Source organism: Acipenser ruthenus, chromosome 10, assembly GCF_902713425.1.
Source record: "Acipenser ruthenus chromosome 10, fAciRut3.2 maternal haplotype, whole genome shotgun sequence".
NCBI lineage: Eukaryota > Metazoa > Chordata > Actinopteri > Acipenseriformes > Acipenseridae > Acipenser > Acipenser ruthenus.
Window position 1 is genome coordinate 52404605 of NC_081198.1, and position 19280 is coordinate 52423884.

The 19280-nt window shown below is 41.1% G+C and overlaps 1 protein-coding gene across 1 annotated transcript; it reads left to right on the forward strand.

Moving 5' to 3' along the window:
• Positions 1 to 2652: 2652 nt before the first annotated feature.
• On the forward strand, positions 2653 to 19041 carry LOC117412341 (solute carrier family 15 member 2-like). Its single transcript, XM_034020645.3, has 23 exons — positions 2653 to 2945; positions 4570 to 4613; positions 5213 to 5300; positions 6049 to 6190; positions 6319 to 6411; positions 7003 to 7102; positions 7387 to 7477; positions 8062 to 8139; positions 9201 to 9283; positions 9659 to 9745; positions 10278 to 10367; positions 11065 to 11109; positions 11530 to 11562; positions 11914 to 12002; positions 12781 to 12862; positions 13307 to 13432; positions 14181 to 14345; positions 15254 to 15300; positions 15895 to 16005; positions 16255 to 16354; positions 16968 to 17114; positions 17461 to 17565; positions 18508 to 19041. Exons 1-23 carry the CDS (start codon positions 2924 to 2926, stop codon positions 18703 to 18705), a joined length of 2166 nt encoding a protein of 721 aa, XP_033876536.3. The 5' UTR covers positions 2653 to 2923; the 3' UTR covers positions 18706 to 19041.
• Positions 19042 to 19280: the final 239 nt, after the last annotated feature.

Consider the following 19280-nt stretch of genomic DNA (forward strand, 5'->3'; position numbering starts at 1 on the left):
ATATGAGACTATTATATTTAACATGTTCATTATAACCTGAATTTAAATGAAAATAACCGGACTGGCCACTGTATGCTTAGTGGTTTTATTCAAAGGCTTAAGATTAACCCCTACACTCTTTGTCAAATACATTGTTAACACACATTTGTATATGAAGTTAAACTGACCCATTGACAACACACTGAAAATGTGACATAATATTTGGCTAAGAAGGACATATATCGTAGACCAAGGTTGATACAGTATAATCAAACAAAAAGTTAATGTATATATATATATATATATATATATATAAAACATCATCTCTTTTAATACACATATAAACTTGTATTGTATTGTATTATAGCAAGGTTCCTGTGAAATTTGGTTCACCTAACTTTTTAGAGAAAGGAGGGGTTGAAAATGAGAACCATGAGATCATGTTCCAATATTTTGGAAAGGAGTTATATCCAATTCATTTTGAATGTTTTTATAACTCCAATTAGTTTTAAAAAGGAGTTGACTGGATTCTTCTAGACTATATAATTAACTCAAAGATACGAACTGTCAAGGCAGATTGTTGATCAGATTTAATTGGGACTCCTGATGTATTCAATGGAGGGAAAATCCTATATAAGCCCAGAGCAAGACCCCATTCGATACCATTGATTTTGATCTTGCAAGCTAACGTGGTCCATGCTTTGAGGATCTAGGAAAAACTGATTGCTGTTTGGTCGGATTCAGAAGTCTCTGCCTTTTGAAGACAGTTCTTATTTTTCAATATATCCTACACTATACTTCCATATATATATTAGTTTTAAGAGAGTGATATATTGAATGTTTTAGAACTTAGTTGTGGGTGCTTTAGCTTTTTGCATGGCTAGCCTGAAGGCTAAGCATATAATAACCATATCTGTATTACTGTATTGAATTATTAATGCTGTTAAACCAAAGCACTGGATCGTCCAGGCTGCTTTTTACTTGGGATTTACGGTGGTCTGCACAACCAACCAATTCAATTTTTAAAGCATTTAATAAACCAAAAGAGCACTACTACTGCTCTGATTCATTAAAACTTCAAATTAAATGAGTCTGTGTGATTTTCCTGATTATTAAAAAGTTGTCTGGACATATAGCCCGCCCAGTGCATGAACAAAACCACTACAGGCGTTTAAAACATCTCTGTCCTCCTTAAACGTCCCCCCTGAGTTTAAGAGTGTGCTCATCGCAAATATATAAATAAAAAGAGTATGTGCAATTATGACAGTGTGTACAGATCTAAGCTATATCACACAGGTGTGGTTGTTTTCCAGAAGGATCTTTGTTTTCTGCGAAGTTAAAGGCATTCACCTTCACAGAGAAATGATAAACTATGATAAAGGGTTTGTTTTATAGATCTGTGGGATTGAATTTTGCTGATATGTTATCTGGGCAATATCAATAAGACACCAAGATAGCCTGCAAGATAGAGGGTTATTTTTTAAGCACTTCCTTCCAAATGCTGTGACAATGCTTTTATTTGTGCTTGTGCGAAGGGTAACAGGTGAGCACTGAGTTCCTTGACTCTTTCTGTCTCCACCTAGTAAGGCATTGTCAGTCATACAGTTGTGCTTTGGTGGGCTGAAGAGAATGCCTCTCTGCTATGGACGGAGGGACTCTCAGACTGTGAGGGGACTTTGAGCTCAATTCTGAATGCGATTTACTCCATTAGCATCCCACTAAAAAAAAGAAAAAAAAAAATTATAAACATCTTACGACTCCTTGCAAGACCCTAAATACTGTATCATTTCTTATTTCTGGTTTGTTGGCAGGGGGATCCTGTATAGAAAACTGTAACACATTTCTGATGTTTTGAGATTTCCACTTTAACTTCCCTGACAGAATTATCACTGACCCCCAAAACCATTCAGATAGCTTGCAGACTCGTTGCATCAAATCAGTGCAGCCCTGGCTGCCACACTGGCTCTACACCCAGATCACAGGACTGTGGCTGGTGTTTCTAGTGTGTCCAGCCCCTGTATAGCTGAGGTGTCCAATCACGGTCCTGGAGGGCCATTGCACTCCAGGTTTAACAGGTAAAATTATATGATTAACTACTTCAGGGTCTGATTGGTTCACTTAAACAAAGACCAGGACCAACGTTGGGCAGCCCTGCTGTATAGTAATACTGAGAATTTTAATAAAACTTGAAGTGTAGACACGATAAACATCAAAGAGTTTGAGCCGTGGGTGGTCCTGAGTGGCACTGGCACTGCTGCCAGCTGAATTAATCAAAGAAATCAGCGTATTTGTTGTGTATTTTTTTTCCTGTATGACATGTTGCTGGCCCCACTATCACAAGGGCACACTGTGACTACACAAAATCAGAATTAACAGGGACTGCGCTACCCCACTATCACAAGGGCACACTGTGACTACACAAAATCAGAATTAACAGGGACTGCGCTACCCCACTATCACAAGGGCACACTGTGACTACACAAAATCAGAATTAACAGGGACTGCGCTACCCCACTATCACAAGGGCACACTGTGACTACACAAAATCAGAATTAACAGGGACTGCGCTGAGATCCTGGCAAGAGGAATTCCAATGAGGCCCCAGCACACAAGAACCCCATTGTGTGAGTGCAAGATGTGGTTTACAGCACAGTGTCCTGAGAGTGACACACAGCCCTCACGGTTCGAAGGTTTACGGCTGCTCGCTTTTGCTATTTTTCTTCTATCCTGATGAGCAAAAACAAAAAAACAAGGTTCGTCAGTAACTAGGAGGGGGTGCGGATTGAAAGTGAAACATTAACCAATAGAAAATGTTTTATAATGCTGGGTTTGGAGCCTCGCAGTCACACATTGCAGAGCGAAGGGCAGCCTGGATATCATTCGCTGTACTAAAACTTCACCCAGGGAGTTCTGCAGAAGGAAAAGGAAGACTTGCTCCAGCAAAATGGAAAAGAAAGACCAGCAAGGTAGGCTAATATGAAACGAAACACAAAACAGAATCACAGTACAGCAGTAGGAGTTAGGGTGCCAGTCACATTGGGCTCAGCATCAGCTCTGACCTTTTATTGCTGATATTTCACATGGAGCAATGGGTCTCAAATAGTCTTAACAGGTCTCAATGGGTTTCAAACAGTCTTAACAGGTCTCAGTGGGTCTCAAATAGTCTTAACAGGTCTCAATGGGTCTCAAATAGTCTCAATGGATCTCAGTGGGTAGTCTCAACGGTTAAGGCATGGTTGTGAATCTTTCAATGTAAACACAGTGTTTTAGTGCAGCCCTGTATCCATGGTACTCAGCATGTGCACATGCCTCACTCCATTTAGTAATCTGATTTTACAGTATTGCATAGGGCTATGATGACTGCAACATGCAATTAGTACAGCAGCATTCAACACAGAGCAGCAATGTTATCATTCTGAATTAAAATCCCATTTGCAGTAAAGATGCAGTAGATCAGAACAATTTTTAAGATGATAACCTGCTTCTTTTTTTTTGGAAGACATCACATTTTGAAATGTGGTTCAGGTCAGAAGTGAAAGGAGTTTATTGGTCTCAATCTAAGTTCCGGTGAATATTAATCCACAACACAAAACCGGCACATTGACAGACAGTAGCTATGTTTCCATTAAGACTTTTTTATGCGCTAATACTCATGCCTATAAAAATGTTTCCTGTACGATAAATGATGCGCACAAATGTAATGGAAATACTGTCGGAGCGAATTTTCCGCGCATACTTTTTTTTGTCATATGGTGGTATTTATGTGGTCAACACAGCACATCTCTACTGGGTCTGGGCATGTAATTAAAAAAAGTACAGAATTTGTTCTGTGTTTTTGTGAAATATATAATTGTAAGAGCACAGCTGTATTCTGCAAGCTAAATTATCCTTGGGCTAACTTTGCTGGTAACACCAATTCTCCCACTGTTTTGCAGATGCAATAAGTAGTGGACTCAATTTAGGTGTATGCAGCTCTGTTATAAAACAGGCATTGCTGTTGAACCCAGCGGACTCCTCAAAACGAATACTTTGTCTAACGATGTCTAGTCTGTACTTATTAAGAAGATTGTTTCCCTACCAGCCCAGGGGGAAAATATCAGCTCTGCTGGTTCTAGAGTCTCGGGTCACCGAATCCTTAAGCCAGGGTGTAAACCAACTGGACCGTAAACAAGGCCTGCTTACTGAAAGCTTGCACAAGAAAGATAAGCAATGGCAGCATGTAGTGACCCGATGCCCATTAATTCTACAGTTAGTGTAAAATGGAACCCCATAGCGGGGACTGCATACCAGCAGCATCTGCAATCCAAGTCCTTCAGAACCAAGAGTTCTGGTTCTGGTGAGGGACGCTGTGGCTGGTTTGCTTCTTACAGTAGAGCCTGGCTGCAGTCAACGGTTATACTGTGAGTGACTGGCTGAATCAGGTTCAAAAGTAGTCACAATAAGGGAGTGTGTGTACAGAGGCAAGACTGCCTGCCTGTGGCTGCTTTCTTCATTGCAGCGTAACCAGCACAGGACTTCCAGTAGCTTACAGGAACATGCAGACTTGCAATGAACAAAACACCAAAGAAAGCGTCCACTTTCTCTCCCCAGACAGAGCACTTAATGACGTCACAGCGGCCAGAAAGAAAGTCCCGGTAAGTTGTTTAAATATCCACCAGCTGGAACCCAGTTAAACCAGGGCTGTTTGTTTTACTTTCAGCTTTACTGGTGTTTACTACAGTGAACATGCAACGCTGAAAATGTTCATTTGTCCAAAGTGTTGACACTGCATCTGTGAACCTGAATTGTCATTAAAATGTAACACACAGTCATCAAGGGAATGCATGCATACAGTATACAGTAGAGTAAAAAAATAACATTTTCTGTAATGATTAAAGTCAGAAATCAGCTTGGTAATAATCAACACCTCACCTAATCTAACCCTAACCCCAATCTTATAGTCCCTGTTCTCAGGGTTGCTCGTGTTTTCTAGGCAGATCCACTAACATGGCAGGACGTTGGTTACAGGAAAGGTCTAGGGGGAGCTGGCAGGACTTGATAGATTAGCCCCAAACAGGCTGCTGTAAATCACCTTCATCTCTGAATAAGACCTGCTTTGAGGGAGTTCTCCTTCTGTACAGCAATTAAAAGATAAAATGCTTGTTATTTATTGCACTGAAGAAAAACAAAACAACATAAAATCAGCAGTAGCCCAATGCTTGAAATTTGGTGATTATTTGCATTGTCATTTTAGAGGCTGTGTGGAACCAACTATCCCCTGAGCATCGCTTTCATCGTGGTGAACGAGTTCTGCGAACGCTTCTCTTATTATGGCATGAAAGGTACGGTGCAGAACACTGTGCATTCAGGGAGGGAAATAAGACTCCTATTGCATTGCAGAGTTACCCATTCCAGGTTTTACTACAAGCTTGATTAGCCACAGTGTATAGGTAACAATAAACTCATAGTAAAACTAGGAATGGATCAAAAGTCTTATTTCCATCCCCATGCATTTTATAGTAACCAGTTGACTTTTCGAGACAGGCTATTAGCCAAACTGTATCCAGTTGGCTATTGACTATTTAAAAAGTGAAATGCAGACTGGGAACTAGTAAGCCATTATCTGATGGATGGGCCACCAGTTAACCAACTGGACACATTGCATCAGTTTGGCTGTCCACTGTAGGAAGGTCTGTGTGGGGATCATTCACAGTCAGGTTGGCTATCCACTGTAGGAAGGTCTGTGTGGAGATCATTCACAGTCAGGTTGGCTATCCACTGTAGGAAGGGCTGTGTGGAGATCATTCACAGTCAGGTTGGCTATCCACTGTAGGAAGGTCTGTGTGGAGATCATTCACAGTCAGGTTGGCTATCCACTGTAGGAAGGTCTGTGTGGAGATCATTCACAGTCAGGTTGGCTATCCACTGTAGGAAGGGCTGTGTGGAGATCATTCACAGTCAGGTTGGCTATCCACTGTAGGAAGGTCTGTGTGGAGATCATTTCACAATTGTTCTTTGTTAGTTGAAAGGCTGTGGTGAAAGCTTGAGTGTGAAGCGTCTTGTAACATGTTTCCACGTTGTTTCATGAAGCTGTGCTGACCCTGTACTTCATGAACTTTCTTCACTGGGATAAGGACCTGTCCACAGCTGTCTACCATGCCTTCTCCAGCCTTTGCTATTTCACACCCCTCTTTGGAGCTCTAATAGCCGACTCGTTCCTTGGGAAATTTAAGTAAGAGAACCATTATTATTCTTCACCACAAGGGAATTAGTCATTCTGTGGTTCTGCACATTAGCGTTGGTGCACCATGTGTAAAACAAAAGTTAAAATGTTATTTTTCTGTTTCTTTTTCTACACAGAACTATCATATACCTCTCCATTGTTTATGTAACTGGACACATCATCAAGTCTGTTGGTTCAATACCGACAGTGGGAGACCAGACAATGCATGTGTGAGTGTATATATACATACAATACATATACTTATAGGGCTCTTTGACTTGTTTCTTGGGCTAAGAAACTGAGGTGAATTATAGTGAATGTGTTGTCTATGATTCCTCGTAGACAGCACGTCAGAACCCCCTCAAAGTGGCTTATCACACTGGGAACTGATTTGGTGACCTTTGGTCAGCTGGTCCATATCAACCAAACCAACATGTTGCAATGGTTTTTATATGCTACGGGGTCGCTGAGAGCAATCTGCTCATAACAGCTCGACACATATCTCTCCTTCAGTCCTGGATCCAGGTTCACATTGTTTAAAAGCCACAGTCACATTGTTTAGATATTATTATTATTATTATCAATAAGAAAAGCCACAGTCACTTTGTTTAGATATTATAATGTATTTGTTTTAGCAATACAGCTCTTTGGGAACCATGATTCTCTGCTTTGCTGTGATTCAATGAGAAATGTACCGCTGGCAGTAATGATAACTGTGCTGAGAAATGTATCGCTGGCAGTAATGATAACTGTGCTGAGAAATGTATTGCTGGCAGTAATGATAACCATGCCTTGAAGTGAACGTGTTTTATCTCTTAAAGAGTCCTGTCAATGGTCGGCCTGGTCCTCATAGCTCTCGGGACGGGAGGAATCAAGCCCTGTGTCGCTGCTTTTGGAGGAGACCAGTTTGAAGAAAAACACGTAAGAAAGCTTGCTTCATGTTCGCTGCTTCGCTGCTTCATGCACTGCCCAGGAGGACACTTTACAGGGGTGGAAAGAAGACTCCTATTCCGTAGCAGTTTCACCCATTTTCGCATGATTCTTTTGTGTTGTTCCAGTTTGTAATAAATAATTAGTAGTGTCAAGCCTTATCAATACAGCAAAACAATGGACTTATTTACAGTTTATATGTTTTCCTCTATTTAAAAAAATGTATACTACCCAAAAGTACTTCCATGTGGGTTTATATTGATGATTTGTTGCAGGTGGATGAGAAGAGAAAGTTCTTTTCAATCTTCTATCTGTCCATTAATGCAGGAAGTGTGATATCAACGTTTGTCACCCCTCTGCTACGAGGTTTGTCTGCTCTTCTGATCTTTATGTCATTGCTAACCCAGTATTTGCGTGATCCAATGATGACCATTACCACCATTATCATATCTGTGGAAGTGCCGCTAAATGTAATGATCACGAAACGTACAGTTTCAAGCATCCCTGCAAGTCAATACAGAAAAAGCACATCCTAGTAATGCAATCATACCCTCCACCTTCCACAGTGGAGAAATGACTTCCAGCTTGAAGTTCTTAACCGTCTCTGTGGTCATTTATCTACCTGTATCCTGTTCACAAGTTTTAGCACACAATTCTTTCTATATTGATTAACTATTAATGTTTAACTTGTGAGTTAGTTCAAGAATGTTTTTCAAAGCCTGTTTTTCATGAATGAAGTCAAGTTTGACATTCCTGAAACTGTTCTGGGCTGTTGATGGCGTCATTAACAACAGCAGAGAACTGTTTCATAAATATCAGCCCTTCAAATAGCTCAGGAGTTCAAACTTTGTGAAAAGAGGAAAGTATGGAGATTGTGACTGTGGTTATCATCAGTAGTATTGTAGTATAGTGCTATTGTTGCAGTGCTAATGAAAGTGGCCTCTCCTCAGGTAATGTCCAGTGCTTTGGAGGGGACTGTTACGCTCTTGCGTTTGGCGTTCCCGCCGCTCTGATGGCTGTTGCGCTGGGTGAGTGAAATTAGACCATATCTGCAGTGATACCAATGGGATTGTTGTTGATACAGTATGTATTTGCAACATGCTGTTCCATATTAATGACCTAAAACACAAACCGCTTGACAAAGAAAGCATAGACTCCCAATTACTTCTATTCAGGCACGGGGCCTTATTTTAGTGATCTGAACTATGCTGAATCCAAAGACTGCCGTGGTACAAACGAGTTACTGAGGCCTCTCCCTGGAATTAGACATTATTATTATTATTATTATTATTATTATTATTATTATTATTATTATTATTATCCTGGGCGACTCGCGTTACAGAATATCACATTACAGATAAGAGCAGTTATAAAGTACAGTAAAATCAGTAGAAAATAAAGTCAAATTCAAATAAGAGCACAATAAAGTATCTAGTAAATAACCACATTTAAGAGTGAGTTTGACTGAGAGCAGTTAAACTGATAGTAAAGATTTACTTATAAGAGTAAAGTCCATTAAGAGCATGTAGCAAGTATGATAAATGGATAAGAACAATTTCAAATAAGAGCGATTACAAAAACCATGAATACGGACACCTAGAAGAGTAAAATCAAATACACAGGAAGTAGATAGAATTAAGAGCAGTAGTAGAATACTGGAGCAGTTCAGTGCAAGTACAAGCTGATGCAAGTACTAGAACAATTGAGTTCCATACACTCCTGTATAGTGAGAGATGCAAGGTTTACAGATGCTGTCTGAACAGATAAGACATCATCCAACCACATTCACATCAGACACTGCTTGAGATGTTGCTTTGCATAAACTCAGTACAGAAAGGGACAGATTTAAATGGTAAAACATCTACTGGGTTTGGACGTTTCTGATGACTTTCTGGTTTATGTTTAACAAAAATGTATATGCTTTAAATGTGCCAAGCAATAATGAACAGGAATGACCCAATTCAAAGTAAGGTCATCGACAGCCTCCCATTGTCTCTGTTGTGCAGTAATAACTGGTAATATTGATTGGGCTCCAGTTAGGCTTAAAGCGGCTGGGCTTCCATTGACTCGGCTCTCTTTATACCTTCAGTTGTGTTTATTGCTGGCAGTGGAATGTACAAGAAGCGTCCTCCACAAGGAAACATTATAGTGGATGTCTGCAAATGTGTTGGAGTAAGTTACTGACTGTACTAACATACTGAGGGGACTGGCTCTAATCATTTTCAATCCTTACCTATTTACTAATACAAATTCTTTAACAAACTACTTGTTTTTCTCAGTGTCTTCAAAGACTTTTTTTTAGCTTTAGCTATGTACTATACAATGCTACAGTAGCTTCAATAATAAAGCATGTTACAGTCTACGTCATCTTAAGATGTATGTTCGCTTTGTTGGCCCGGAATCTGCTTTTTACTTAATCAAGAATTTGGTTATGATTGTAAATAAATGATAGAATATGTTATTATTTCTATAGACGCTGTTCCTTTCAGAGACGTTGTGTTGTAAAGGTGCTTGCACACAATTCTCTTGTGTCGTTTGGTTCTCTAGTTTGCAGTAAGCAATCGCTGGAAGCATCGTTTTAGTCATTTTCCAAAGAGGCAGCACTGGCTTGACTGGGCTGAAGAAAAGTACCAGGTAATGTATTTATCTCATTTCCAAACAACTAACCAACACCCAGTTCTTGGATTTAACAATTGGGTGCAGTCAGCAGGAAATCCTTTTACAGGAAGCCTTTAACAGTGACTTGCTGGTTATCAGATTTCTGGCTCCTGGTTTTATTTTTCTATACAAAATCCAGCCCCGGGTACCTGACCTCTGCTTAACCCTGGAATGCTTAAACAAAACTAGAAATCCATGAACAGGACGTGCTGCAGGTCACACATACTCGGGTAAAGAAAGCCACGCTCAGCAGAGACAAGGGAGCCACCCTCAGGGTTAGCAGGAGAGATGCAGCTAAGCATCTAATCCACTGATCAGAATCAGGAAGAAGACTGATAACAGTATTGATTATCAGACAGGCTGTTAATGGATACTGAATACATACACGTAGCTATAGAGACAGCCACCCGCACACACAGAGTGCTAGATTGGTTTTTAGGCTCATTAGATGACCAGGGTCAGAGTGCAGGACCATCACTCAGTACATTCCCTGTTTGTTCTTCCACAGAAGCCTCTGATCACAGAGATTAAGATGGTCTCCAGGCTGCTGTTCCTGTACATCCCTCTGCCAATGTTCTGGGCTCTGTTCGATCAGCAGGTGAAGAGATATCTTTTGACTTCTTTTAAAATGGCTGCGTTTGTGAGAACACTTGCAAAAACTGACCTTAGTCAGTTAGTTGATTAGCTCGTTAGCTAGTCCATTAGTTGATTAGCTTGTTAGCTAGTTAGTTGGTTGGTAATGAGTTTATTGTAAAAAAGCCTACTATTCTGTAAGGCTAAATACACGCTGAATAAAGCTATTGCCAGGTCTATTTTTTTTTAACCAGTCAGTTTCTTCCAGATCTTTTAGAGATGAAAAACGCACTAGAGATCAATGAATGAGCAGAAAGTCCTCCCATCGTATCCTTATTTTGTGTTGTCAGCACGGATTGGGTGCCAGTGACCGTGAGCAAGCTGCTCTTTTAAAGGTGGAGTTTGAGATGATAAAAAAAAAAGATTTACTCCACACTTCAAGTGTCAGCAAACCGGGAGTTTGTAACAGTGCGTGAAGTGTTATAGGGCTTTACAGTAGGAATGAAATGAATCCAAACTAATTACATTACTAAACTCAAGTTAAATTACACGGCTGTATGTATACAGCAGTCAAGCATTAACCCGGGGAGCACACAGTATGAGATTGTTTAACCCTGCACAGCATGAGAAGAAAACAGATAGAAAACTCCTTTTCTATAAACAGTCAACAAATGCAAAGTCACGAGCAGATCAGGGTTTATTTCTCTTTGCTTTTCAAACAGGGAACCCGCTGGACTCTGCAGGCTGCCAGAATGAACATGGACTTTGTGAGTGGGTTTAATTGAAATGTATCTTATTTTCTAACCCTGAAGAACCCAGTATCTATATCAGCCCCCTAGAGGTAGCTCTTCCACACACAGTTACAATAAGATACTTTACTGGTGTGTTTTTACATGTTCCAAAGTGAAGATAGTTATTTGAATCACACTAAACAATGATCAGGGGGGCAGTGAAAATGCTTCCGAAGCACTAAGGATAGCAAACCAGACCTTAAAACCGAATTCACGTATTGACTGTTAACTGTGACATGCAATACAATTCATATGATGCAGACATGATACACATGCAAATGTTGTGAAGAGCAACCAAAGAAGCAATGGCAAGGGAAATGCACAAAGGAGGACGATGAGTGAATGGAGGATTGTTAATATAATTGTGTTGATTATGGCCTTTTCTCATTCTTGCAGGGCGGGTTTGTGTTACAGCCTGATCAAATGCAGGTATTCGTTTTCATTCACTCTCTACGGGGCTTAGATAAGAAACACCTGCCAGAACACTGTCTCACCAAACTCCTCCTACCAGCTTTGCAGCAGGAAGATGCAGATTGTATATATTACAAAATAAATGTAATGAGGGCCATTTGTATAAAAACCCCACAAAGATTCAGCATACTGTACCAATCGCTGCATTGCAGTCTGCCTCGTTCTTTCACACGCTGTTTGGATTAGTTTAGTTTTGTATAAAAACCCCACAAAGATTCAGCATACTAATCTGTGCATTGCAGTCTGCCTCGTTGTGTCACATGCTGTTTGGATTGCTTCAGTTTACTGGAACGTACCGTGTTTCCCTAGACTCTGAATGCCTTGCTGATTCTGCTCTTCATCCCTGTCTTTGATATGGGCCTCTACCCACTGGTAGGGCTGTGCAACATAAAGTTCACGTGAGTGTCTGGTCTCTGCTCATCTCCATTCTTCTTCATGGTAACTGTACAGTTTTCAAAAGCAATGCCTACTCAGACTTCTGTTTCCCTGTCAAAGATCCGGGCCATGCAAAACCACATGCTGTTCATTTAGACAGCATTGCTTGAAGTCTTATAATGAGGCTAATCCTGCAGCAGGATGCTATCTTCCTGGGTTGCTGTTATAAAAAGGTTACTGTGATAGATGTGCAGGGGTGCTTTACCTTGCTTTCACTGTGCTCATGCGGGGACTCCTAGTGCATAGCAGTTTGATCCATTGCTGGTTTTACTATGAGTTTAAGAAGACACACCTGAGTTTATTACCTATACACTGTGGCTAATCAAGCTCGTAGTAAAACCTGGAATGGGTGAAACTGCTGTGCACCAGGAGTCTTAATTCCATCCCTGTTATACTCTGCTTCCCTACAATGTGGTGGGCTTGTACCAGGGTGTACCACAGTAACCTTTTCAAAGGGATTCTCCTGATGTATAATCACGTGACACTAATAATGTAGTTAGTGATTGTCATCTTAGTTAAAGGACCTATGCTCCTATTATTCCCAGCAGGATACCGTAGAGGTGTCCATCTGTCCATACTTGCAGTACTGTGCTTATGCTATGTGCTGTGTTGTCTGTAGCGTTCTTTATATAGGAATGCCTTGTCTGCTTGTCTCCACCTGAGACTGTGCGGACCCTGAGCAGAGGGTAACTGCAGTGCTGCCGGCTGGACTGACGATCATTCACCTCTTGTGTCCTACAGGCCTCTTAAGAGGATGACAACCGGCATGGTCCTGGCAGCAATTGCGTTTGCAGCAGCAGCGCTGGTGGAAATAAAAGTCAATGTAAGGATCTTCAATGTAGGAGAGTAGGAACTAAACCCTTTTCATTGCATATAATTTGTAATCCATTATCACTGTGCGAAACTTGAACAGTTTTATCATTGTATTAAAGTACAGTCCTGTGACTGTTGATGAAAAGCAGTATTTTAAAGTGTGGGCTGATCTCGCCATCGAGGAAAAGTGGGTGTTGGGAAAGTGATTCAGCCAATTGCTGTAACGTTGAAGGCTGTTGAAAAGCCAATGTCTCATTGGTAGATTAACAGCCTGTGGAGTGTTCACCCCATGATGACTGAATAGTGATAAAGCCGCGCTCTACGTTGTTTATTTGATCCCAGTCCCGGTTTTGGAATACAATTAGGCTCAGAGATGATCACATTCCATAAACAAGCCCATTCTGATGGCCTGATTCACCAGTAGAAGAGGAGTACATCATGTTTTTCTTCTTAGGAAACGGTGATCCCAGCACCAGCTGCCCGAGAGAGTTTGCTTCAGATCCTGAACCTGGCGGAGGACAGCGTTCACGCTCACCTCCCGGGGAGCGCCCTCTCTGGAGATCCAATCCATCCTTTTCAGGTGGCTTATTTAGCGAAGTGGCTGTGGGAATCTTTCATCTCTGTCTGACATGCCTAGACACATGAGGGTAACAGCTTTAGAACCTGTCATGAGGTGAGATGAGGGTAACAGCTTTAGAACCTGTCGTGAGGTGAGATGAGGGTAACAGCTTTAGAACCTGTCGTGAGGTGAGATGAGGGTAACAGCTTTAGAACCTGTCATGAGGTGAGATGAGGGTAACAGCTTTAGAACCTGTCGTGAGGTGAGATGAGGGTAACAGCTTTAGAACCTGTCGTGAGGTGAGATGACGGTAACAGCTTTAGAACCTGTCGTGAGGTGAGATGAGGGTAACAGCTTTAGAACCTGTCATGAGGTGAGATGACGGTAACAGCTTTAGAAACACGGATGAAGACAAGCCCGGCTCTTTCACATGGTGGTTAAGAAGTGCTCTTTGTTACACCAGTTCACCTCTTTGAATTAGTTTGTGTTTTACAGAAACCCCTTATTATATGGCTGGCACAGCAAGACTTGCTCCTCGCCTCCTATTAACACCATGAACACATTGAGAAAGTCCTCTAATCAATACTTCATATAAACCCGATGGACTGGACTTGCTCCTCGCTTCATATTAACACCTTGAACACATTGAGAAAGTCCTCTAATCAATATTTCATATAAACCCAATGGACTGACACAGTTTTCTTCTTGTCAGAAAGTTCCCATTGACATGCTGAACGCTGTTGAATTGCCTTGTGTTTGTCACTGATAGGATCCTCTAGAGTACCAGACGCTGAAGCTGAATGCAGACTCTGAAACCCTGAACTTCACTGTGACGTACAAAGAAACAACGTTTCCTTGCAGCCAACACTTCACTGGAGGAAAAGCATACAGTTTAGTGCTGTACAACGATAGCACAGGTCTTGCATGCAAACTTGTAAGTGAAACGATTCATTCTATGAGGATATCATTCTATGTATGTTTTACTAAGCATTACTATCTATCTATCTATTGATTGTGAGGTGAGGTGAGATGAGGGTACCAGCAGAAGGCACAGATGTCATTGTCCATCAAATCAACAGTACGAAGGTCACTCTTGAAATCAGGACTTAAAGGATGTGTTGCAGTAAGAATATCTCTGTTAAGAAAGGGGATCAAAACTAAAAGGCTAAAATATGCACAAGAATTCAGAAATTGGACTATGGAACAATGGTCAAAGATGCTTTGAACTGTTGATTTGATGGACAACGATACCTCTGCCTTCTGCCAGTTCTGTTGTCAATTCAATGCTTGTCTTCTTTCTATTCCTTAAGGATATTATCTTCAAGTATTGCTCATCCTTGTTAGACAGCTTTTTCGGTCTTCCAGTCCTGGGTTTGTCAATTACAGATGATGTTTCTCTGTACTTGTTGATTATGCTTCGGATACCACACCTTGAAAATCGAGTGATGCAAGCTATTTCACTCAATGTGTTTCCTTCTTTATGCAAGTCAAGGTTGTTATAATAGTAGAAAACACTAGGGGAGGCTTTGAGTAAATTGTTGATGCCCATAATGCATCAGAGTAGAAAAATGCAACATCTAAGACTTTTGCACAGCAGTATATATATATATATATATATATATATATATATATATATATATATATATATATATATATATATATATATATGTATTGTTGTTCAAAGAGCCAGCTGCCCAATGTTTCAATATGTTGTACATATACACTGCTAAAAGTCCATAATAAAATGACTTGAAAATGCCCAGAACAATTGAGAAAACCTTTACAATCCAGTATCTAATACTGTATTAAATGTAAAGTATCCATTTTTGTATTTTTTTTTAGATGCAAGATGAAATTCAAAAGCCTGCCAATGGACATGCAGCTTTAAGGTGGGAAATTCAACTCACAAGCATGTTTCTGCTACAAATCAGATCAAGTGACATCATAGTTTAGCAATCCACATTCATCCAGGCAGATAGAAGATCACGCTGTGTGCTCATAAAATGAAGACACAGCATCAGAAATTCAATGAAGTCCATTATTATAGTTTGATAAACTGATTAACCCGGGCTGTTTTTCATTATTGTAGCTGAAATATTTGACAATAGCAATTCCCATCAATGTAAAAAACACACTGAGATATATTTGTTTTGAAAGTGACACTGCACTGGAAATCATTTTGACTGGGAATGTCTTACACTGCTAGATAAACCAGCTGGCCCTTAGAATTAGCTTATGAAGCTTTTCTGCAACGGCAGTTTGGAAGTGTTTGCATTTTTTCCCAATTCGAAGCACAAAATGAGCTTCTAATTGCGATTGCTTAAAATATTTCAGCTGAGTTATTTAATGAACCTGGTTATCGGTTATACGATCTGCAAAGGCTCCCGTCTTTATGGAACGGATAACTTTATACTGGATATGCCATCTTCATTTTAAAGATGTAAGTTATTCTAGCTCGTCTGTGCACGATCTCCCTTCGACAGATTTATCAATGGCCATTCAGAGAATGTTAACATAACCGTGGGTGAAGAAGACTTTGGGGCAGTGTTGACGGGCTGTGACGTCTCTCCCTACAGAACACTCGAGAGAGGAGAGTAAGTAGAAAAGCAAGCATGCACTCTGAGGCACCTTGAATGTCTGTTTCATTAGTCATGTTAATAAGACTGCATATCCAGACTGTTCATGTGAGCGTCGTCTTTCAACAGCTTCAGTCTTCACAATGTGGTTTAGCATTATGAGATGGGCTCAGTATTAAAACATGATGGTGATGTTTGAAGATAGCGTCACATTAAAAACTTTTACTTTGCTGCGTGTGCTTTATGTTTTCTTCTTTTCTATTATAGGTACAGTGCAAAAATAAAAGTTGGCTTAAGTGGGACTAGCCTTGACGTGGGACTGGGGCTGCTTGACTTTGGTGCCTCATACACTGTTATTATAACAGGGGTGAGTTACCAGCCTCATCCCAACAAAGGAAGTGCTAGTATAGGGGCTGCCTCTGCTTACTCAACCAGCTACATTCTGAAAGCTGTTCGCATCGAATCGTCATTAGAGCAACACCAATTACAATTCTAAAACCAACAAAACATCTTTTGTAAAATTTTGTTATGTTTTATTATATATGAAAAAATGTGCTATTGACGATTTTACAATCAAAACAGCAGCGTAACCAAAACGGCATGGTTACTCAGGGAGGCAGGGAGGCAGGGAGGCAGGCAGGGAAGCAGGGAGGCAGGCAGGGAGGCAGGGAGGCAGGCAGGCAAGCAGGCAGTCAGGGAGGCAGGGATGCAGGCAGAGAGGCAGGGAGACAGGCAGGCAGGCAGGCACCTAGACACCAGTGGTAGGACAGCACCTTTTGGGCACATCACCACTGTAATGCCAACGACAGCAGCGAAACCAGTAGATTTTTAAAGCTTTGATAAAGTCAGTGTGGTATTTCAACTTTATATATAAAATCAAAACATGCATACTTTTAATTTTAAAGTGTGAACCTAAATCTACCATAGTTTATTACAATGCACAGCTTGTGAACACAATTGTGTTATATCGTCTCTGCTAGACCTCTGCCACTACTGTCCACATCAACACAACCCAAGATATCCTTGCAAACAGCCTGCACATAGGCTGGCAGGTCCCGCAGTATGTGCTGATAACAGCCGGTGAGGTCCTGTTCTCCATCACTGGGCTTGAGTTCTCCTACTCACAGGTAAGGGCTCCGGAGGGAGGGGCTTGAGTTCTACTCGCAGGTAAGGGCTCCGGAGGGGGAGGGGCTTGGGTTCTACTCGCAGGTAAGGGATCCGGAAACTCTTCAAAGAATCTGCTTGGAACCGAAACGTATTTTGCAAATGGAATGATTCTTACAAATGCATTATTTATACTGTATTTGGTGCAGATAGGCTTTAACTATATAATTTACTATGGCTTTCTCAACGCTACTGTGTTCATTATCAGGCACACTTGGTTGGTTTCCGCAGCTCTGCACTACAGTGCCAGTGACCTGGAAGTCGAGTCCGGTTGGGTGAGTGGTGACTCGGGCACTGTTTCTCTTTCAGGCCCCAGCCAGTATGAAGGCGGTCCTCCAGGCTGCTTGGCTGATGACCGTGGCTTTCGGGAATGTGATTGTGCTGATTGTAGCTCAGGGAGCAGTGCTGGAACAGGTATGGAGGGGGACTGGCTGGGGAGGAGGCACATCGGTACATCAAGTGTCCTCACCATGAACATCACTCTAGAGTCTGTGTTTGGGATGTATAATACCCCTACACTATATATGGTTTATTTTTTAGATAACTTGACTTTGTATATTAGTCGTAGAATGACACTTTTTTTTTAAGCTCTCTTCAGGGGTCACAGAAGTTGTTGTCCTCATTGAAACTGTTGTATTGATTTTTAACTATTTCTTGATAAGTCACTTTCTATCCGAGATACTGTTTTAATCCACTAGGTGGCAATCTTGTTCAATAGTTCAATCAATCTATGTAATGCAGGCCAGCCTCTGCCAGAGTATCATCTGTCTGAATGTCAGTGAATCCAACTTAAGAGACATCTCATAAGATAATGACTAATGTGTCTTGGAACCAGCCATGATCTGTGTGGTTTATAATACAAAACACGCAGGGCACCCCCTGTACGTACGTATGTAGGAACGACTGCCTCCACTATGTCTCCTTGGCACAAGATTTCAAGAGAGAGAGAGAAGGAGAGAGGATGAGGCAGTATTTCAAGAGAGAGAAGGAGAGAGGATGAGACAGGATTTCAAGAGAGAGAGAAGGAGAGAGGATGAGGCAGGATTTCATGAGAGAGAGGAGAGAGGATGAGACAGGATTTCAAGAGAGAGAGGAGAGAGGATGAGACAGGATTTCAAGAGAGAGAGGATGAGACAGGATTTCATGAGAGAAAAGGAGAGAGGATGAGACAGGATTTCATGAGAGAGAGGAGAGAGGATGAGACAGGATTTCATGAGAGGAGAGAGGATGAGACAGGATTTCAAGAGAGAGAGAAGGAGAGAGGATGAGACATGATTTCATGAGAGAGAGGAGAGAGGATGAGACAGGATTTCATGAAGGATTTCATGTACTGTGCTGTCTTGTGTTCTCTTCCAGTGGGTAGAGTTTGTTCTGTTTTCCTGTCTCCTGTTTGGGGTCTGTATCATCTTCTCAATCATGGCGTATTTCTACACCTATGTGGACCCGGAGGAGCTCGCTGAGCAAGACAAGAGAGAAGAGGAAGAAAAAGCAAAGAAGAAAGAGAAAGAGCTCGGATACCAGGAGCTGGATGCCTTCAAGAAAACCAAAATGTAGCCACACATGTTCGGAGTAGAGACACGTGCAAACAACAATGATCCAAGATCAGCTCTTGAACTCGCACTGTTATCCCCTGCTCCTGTCTAATTGTCTAATCAGCAAACCACAATCATCAATCACCAGCAGAACACTTAAGAAGAAAGAGTGACTACTCTGTAACCACACTGGATAATCTTATACAGTTAAAAAGTAAGCAGACCATTTTACTAGTGTGCACTGGTCTGGGAAGATATTACTTCACACATTACTATTGTCAATTTCCTTATATATGTTTTACGATTAAAACATGTTGTATTGCTTTTCTTTTTAATAAATGCTTCCCATGTTTTTGTTCATGAATGCGTGGAAGTACACTGTGCTCGGCACTGGCAGCAAACTGCAAAAGAAGCGGCTTGCAGGATTAATTCAGGTTTAAATTGGAGGAGCCAAAGGCAATAACCACAGCTCTCCTGAACTTTAAAGAAAGGAGTCCATCAATCACTACAAAGGCTCTTTAATATGGGCAGCTGGATTCCCTGCACAGAACATTTCAAAGACTTCATTAAAAACACCAGTCTTCAAGTGAACAGCAT